The sequence below is a fragment of the Pinus tabuliformis genome, chromosome X (assembly GCF_031772625.1).
Source record: "Pinus tabuliformis cultivar Carrire ecotype Pingquan chromosome X, CPIR1, whole genome shotgun sequence".
NCBI classification, from domain to species: Eukaryota; Viridiplantae; Streptophyta; class Pinopsida; order Pinales; family Pinaceae; genus Pinus; species Pinus tabuliformis.
The window spans coordinates 1481487582-1481493380 of NC_142308.1; the positions used below are offsets into that span (position 1 = coordinate 1481487582).

Below are 5799 nucleotides of genomic sequence, written 5' to 3' on the forward strand. Positions count from 1 at the left end.
TGTGACTCAATTGAGAGAACTTAATAGAATATGCAATTTACATAGGAATTTTTTCTAGGGTTTTGGAAGCCAGGGCACATCTCAATTGTCTTACTAATAAGGATAGAGTTAACTGGTTGGAGGCTACAGAGAGGCTACCTTCTTATCTATGAAAACTCTAACACTCAAGCATCTGTCAAATACTTATAACAGAAGATGAACTTGAATGACTTTATTAGTAACTAAAGTTTTTCTACAATTGATTCCCTCGCTATTTTTCCGTATAAAGGACAATATATTTAGAATGAAAAACGGCTAGTTTTGCTTCCCATCAAATCGTGATCAAGGAGCCTAAAGCCTGATAATTTTCTCAATCATCCAAGGTGGGCTCTGTTTCAGTCTTTTTTTCTTGAATTTCACTCCTTATTTCTTGACGGACCAACTCCCAGGAGTGTGGATAATTTATATAAGAAGTTATGTTTTTGGAAGCAACATGGTGCAGCTCACAGATCTTACCAATAAGGATTAATAGAAGGTAGGGGGCTACCTTCTGACAAATGAAAAAGACCCAGCCATATTTCTCATAGACTTTTGAAGTGAAATATGATGCTTTAGGAACTGGCATGAACAGAGTGGCCAATGGATGGAGGTTGCAGGGGGCTACCTTCTTACAAATGAAAAAGGCCCAGCCATATTTCTCATAGACTTTTGAAGTGAAATATGATGTATTAGGAACTGGCATAAACACAGTGGTCATGCAATTCAGTAGCCTATTGTGATTGACAAGGAGAAGTTATTATGCATCTATGATTAGGAAATTTTGACTTTTATGTTACAGAAAAATTCAAGCCATATTTATTCGGACAGCACCTCCAAATCCAAATGGAGCATGAAGCTTTGAAGTATTTATTTTCCCAGTGGAATTTTAGTGAAGTAGGAAAGTAAACTACAAGTTTTTTACTTTGAAATTCAATACAAGAAGGGCATAAATAATGTTTCAGTCGATTTCTTATCTATGTTATCTGAGCTGCGTACCATATCTTTGGTAGAAATAGAAATAGGATGGAAAACACATTGTCAACTGAATATGCAAAAGATGAGGGGTTTTTTTGATATGCTACCAAACTCAAAAAGGATCCAAAGACTAGGGCAATGGGTATACATTTTCAGGCAATCTGATTTTTTAATAAGAATTGCACATATATCTATGGTAGAAATGGGATGGAAAAAACATTATCAACTGAATATGCAAAAGATGAGAGGTCTGTTGATATGCTACAAAAACTCAAAAAGGCAATCTGATTTTTTAATAAGATTTGCACATATATCTATGGTAGAAATGGGATGAAAAAATCGTTATCAACTGAACATGCAAAAGATGAGAGGTCTGTTGATATGCTAAAAAACTCAAAAAGGATCCAAAGACTAAGGCAATGGGTATACATTTTCAGGCAATCTGATTTTTTAATAAGAATTGCACATATATCTATGGTAGAAATGGGATGGAGAAAACATTATCAACTGAATATGCAAAAGATGAGAGGTCTGTTGATATGCTTCAAAAACTCAAAAAGGAATCTGATTTTTTAATAAGAATTGCACATATATCTATGGTAGAAATGGGATGGAAAAAACATTATCAACTGAATATGCAAAAGATGAGAGGTCTGTTGATATGCTACAAAAACTCAAAAAAGACCTAAGAGACTAGGGTATACATTTTCAGGCCATCTGATTTTTATTAAGAATTGCACATATATAATACCTAATTCTATATTTTAAGAAAACAGCCATAGAAGAATGCCATTCTCCACCTGTTGTTGGTCAATTATTGTAAGCTGTGAATTGGTCTGTTCTTGGTTAAGAGTGATGTATCAGCCCACCATTCCCAATTATTGGGTGCACAGTAGGTGATCATCTCAATAAAAAGCTTTTCACCATTGGCATCCAACTAACAAGAATGCCCAAGTTCATCTGAATGTTTACTAGCCTGATGTTCTTGCACCCCATCCAGAATACCCCTCTTGCTCATAGCTTCATGGGCATATTCTTTTCATTGACATCATTATGAATCAACAATTACAATCATTGCTTCTAATGGGTGAATTCTAGAGGGATATTCCATTCTTACTCTCCAATACTAGCAGTCATTGGCATAAATAAACACACTAGAAACACAAGGAGGGTGTTGGGTTCTCTCCATTTAAGATCAATATGCAAGGGAATGCAATGCTTAAAGACTAGTGTAGTACTCTTTTAAATTGAAAAATATAAAAGGCATTTTTATGGGCCTGGGCTACAGAAATGTTTGCAGTAGACTGAATAGGAAGGAAGATGTCCGAACTACACTCCTTTTTAACCTTTTCCAAACCATTAATGTAGGTATTGATTTTTGACAAAGACAGGTGAATCTGTTTAAAGTTAATATTATGTAGAATAAAAAGGAAGCTACTCATTAGAAAAAATCACATACCTAAGATTTTCCTGGCCTTAGACTAAACAAAGGTGCTAACCACTGCCAAGTACCTAGGTCACCCCTAGCACACCTATTGTTGGTTCATCCCAAGAAACTTGCTTACACTTAGATAGTACTAGGTACATAAATAAACACACTAAAACATAAGCAAGGAGTTGGGCTCTGTCCCTCTAAGATCGATATGCAAGGGAATGCAATGCTTATAGACAAGTGTAGTAATCTCTTAAAATTGAAAAATATAAAAGGCATTTTTATGGGCATGAGCTACAAAAATGTTTGCGGTAGACTGAATAGGAAGGAAAATGTAGGAACTACACTCCTTTTCAACCTTTTCCAAACCATTAATGTAGATATTGATTTTGGAAAGAGATAGGTCAAAGATAAGTATTTGAACCCTCTTTCCTTAACTATGCTAGGTCACCCCTAGCACACCTATTGTGAGTTGATACCAGGCAACTTGCTTACACTTAGATAGGGAAGAACAAATCCATGAAACCATAATTTTCTAAATAGGACTTAATTCAAAGTGTGAGCTTGCATAATGAGATGTTGCCGAATCTAAATGTCTTCATACAAGTCTTGCTTTAAGTGTGCTTTTGCCTACCTGATGTGTTTCCATCTAATGCAGGTGCCTGGGAGGTCTCATTCCATCCATCTTAGATGGCATACCAGCACTGTTTCTCTAGGACTAGTAAGTCTATCGATGCTCCCTAAAAGTACTTTGCTCAAGCTGGTTGAGAAAACCAATAAATGGAGATTGATGAATATGATTGGTTAATAATCTCATCCCAAATGTGTGCTATACTTTATAAGCTCAGCATGGCCTCAATTGTGGTTCACTCAGCTAAATAGGGACAATGACCAAATTCAGTTTGCAAAATGCAGAAGCTAAGAGAATTATAATAGAATTGGAATAAAATTTAACTTACTTATTGAACTCCTACAAATAGTGTCTAAAAAAATTTTGGTAACTCAAACAGTCTAAAAAGAAAATTCTGGGATGGTTTTATGTTCACACCAATTAACTGCTACAGGTCACTGAATGTTTAATAATCTCACCCGGAAATAAGTATTAGTTTATAAGCTCAGCCCATTAGTTTATAAGCTCAACATGGCTTGGACTGGGTCACTAGCCTAAATAAAATACTGCCAATGACCAAAATCTGGAGAAAAAGAATTATAATAAAATTTAAATAAAAATTTACTCACATATTGAACATCTACAAAACAGTTTCTAAAAGAAAATTTCTAGAAACCCCAAATTCTTCTTCAGATTTAAGCATTAAATGGTTTTATGTTGCCAGTGATCAACATCAATAACCCTATTGAAGATAACCAGTACCTAAAAATAAAACCCAAAGACATTGAATAACCACTAAAAACATCAAAGATTATGAAATTTTCCCAACATTTGGCCTGCATAGTACAAGTGTATCTAAACCCTAAATAAAGAAAGGCCAATGACTGAAATATGTTTGCAAAAAGCAGGGAGAAAAAGAATTATAATAAAATTCAAATAAAATTTTACTCACAAACAGTTTCTAGTTCTTTTTAATTCTTTTTTATAGATAGACCAAATTCCTTCATAAGATATAAGGATTAGAAGTTTAGAAGGTTTTATGCTACCACTAATCAGCATCAATAACCCTTTTGAAAATGACCAGTACCAAAAAATAAAACGCAAAGACATTGAATAACCAAGAAAAACACCAAAGATCATGAAATTTTTCCCCACCTTTCTGTATCATACAGGTATATTTAAACCCTGATCTTATTAAACACACCTACCTTATACCCAATAAAAAATAATTAGATATAAGAGAAACTACAAATTAATGCTAATAAAAATTAATTAGATAAGAGAGAAACCAAAAATTAATACTCACCAGCAACCAAAAAAATGCAGAGCATATGTGGTGTAATTCTTCTATCATTCTTCCTTCCTCTGCACTTGATCTGCAATTGAAGAGTAATCAGCACAAGTTAACCCAAAAAATCAAGATAAAATATTCTACAAAATAATAATATATCCATAAGACAGTAAAATTACCATCAAAATATTAAATAACAAATAAAATAATATATACCTTCTCCATCTTCACCATTAAATCAGCGATCCCATCTTCACCATTAAATTAATTGCAGCATCACTCTCCCTCTTAACCCTCTTGACCCCGACCTCGTCACTCTCCCTCTTAACCCTCTTGACCCCGACCTCGTCAAGCCAGAACCAAACAAACACCAGACAAACCAAATCTAAACCAACACACCATTTCAAAACAGAAACAAATTAAATAAAAAAACCAAAAAAAATGCACAGGCGGAATTCAAGGTATAAACAAGTAAGCATGGCCATGCTCCAAAAAGAAAACACGGTATTAAAATACACAGAGTTCTATAGCACAAAGTTCTACTCCAATTTCTAATTTCTTCTGCTCTTCTCCAACAAACCCGAAATCTGTTCTCCTCTACTCCATGGAAGGCCGATACTCTCCACTCTTCCCCTTGCCCGCCATCTCCCAGCCATGGAAGGCCAATACTTTCTACTCTTCCGCTTGCCCACCATCTCCCAGCCATGAAAGGCCGATACTCTCTGCTCTTCCTCTGTTTGTCGGCCTGCCCTGTTCATTTTTCGTTTGCTGTTGCCCTGTTCATTTTTCGTTTGCTGTGTAAATGTGATAATGATATATCGGAGCTTAGGGATTTCAAATGCATTCGAATTTTACCTCTTTCAAATCCGCCACGCACAGAGCCCAATGTAGCCGTAGAGATTATTAAATTTTGAAATACACCCGCTCCGCACGGAGCCCAATGTAACCGTCGATCGTGGATTTGGAAGGACGTTCTTTTTGGATTTGAAAGTGAAGTGAAAGGTTTGCTATTTATATGTTTCAAGTTGGGCATTTAAAAAAAAAATTAATGATAAAAAGTGACCCGTTGTAATAAAAAATGTTTATAACATAATCTTATTATCATAAAATCTAACAATAAATCAATAATTAAAACATGCCCACAAGATGCATGCTCTTAATCCAATGCAGTGAACATTAATAAGATTCTTCTAGACTTGATAATAATTTGTGAAGTGCTTTTACAATTTATCTTAGTTTGATCTTCTTCTTATTATTAGTGTGTGTGTTTACTTCATCAAACTTCTACCAAAAACAAAGAGACAAGAACACAAGATGTTGGCATTTTGCGAGGGCCAAGAACCTCTCCCTCTTGGAAAGGAAAACCCGCATGGAATTTTTCTTATGGAGATTCAATTGATGAACACTAAGATCATAACCTTTGACCTACTAGGTCACTCCAAGACCAAGTCACCAATCCTCTTCTTGTTGTTG

General features: G+C 35.0%; 1 protein-coding gene across 2 annotated transcripts; it reads right to left on the reverse strand.

Annotated features, from left to right (window-relative positions):
• Positions 1–4338: 4338 nt before the first annotated feature.
• Positions 4339–5066, reverse strand: LOC149145611 (uncharacterized). Of its 2 annotated transcripts, none has more exons than XR_016264925.1 (3): positions 4671–5066; positions 4543–4634; positions 4339–4411 (listed from the first exon to the last, which is right to left on the reverse strand). XR_016264925.1 is itself a non-coding variant. In XM_089449889.1 (3 exons), the coding sequence occupies exons 1-2, from the start codon at positions 5030–5032 to the stop codon at positions 4560–4562; spliced, it is 315 nt and encodes a 104-aa protein (XP_089306015.1). In that variant the 5' UTR covers positions 5033–5066; the 3' UTR covers positions 4339–4411; positions 4543–4559. The 2 variants fall into 2 exon arrangements, 1 of the variants encoding a protein (XP_089306015.1); XM_089449889.1 differs by having other exon boundaries at positions 4543–4711; positions 4870–5066.
• Positions 5067–5799: the final 733 nt, after the last annotated feature.

What these genes read in the sequence shown, in the direction of transcription:
- LOC149145611 (XM_089449889.1), bottom strand. Translation starts at nt 5,032, where the DNA reads ATGGCTGGGAGATGGTGGGCAAGCGGAAGAGTAGAAAGTATTGGCCTT. An exon ending in AGAAGAAATTAGAAATTGGA is followed by an intron (nt 4,712 to 4,869) that starts GTAGAACTTTGT and finishes GTGTTGGTTTAG; the next exon opens with ATTTGGTTTGTCTGGTGTTT.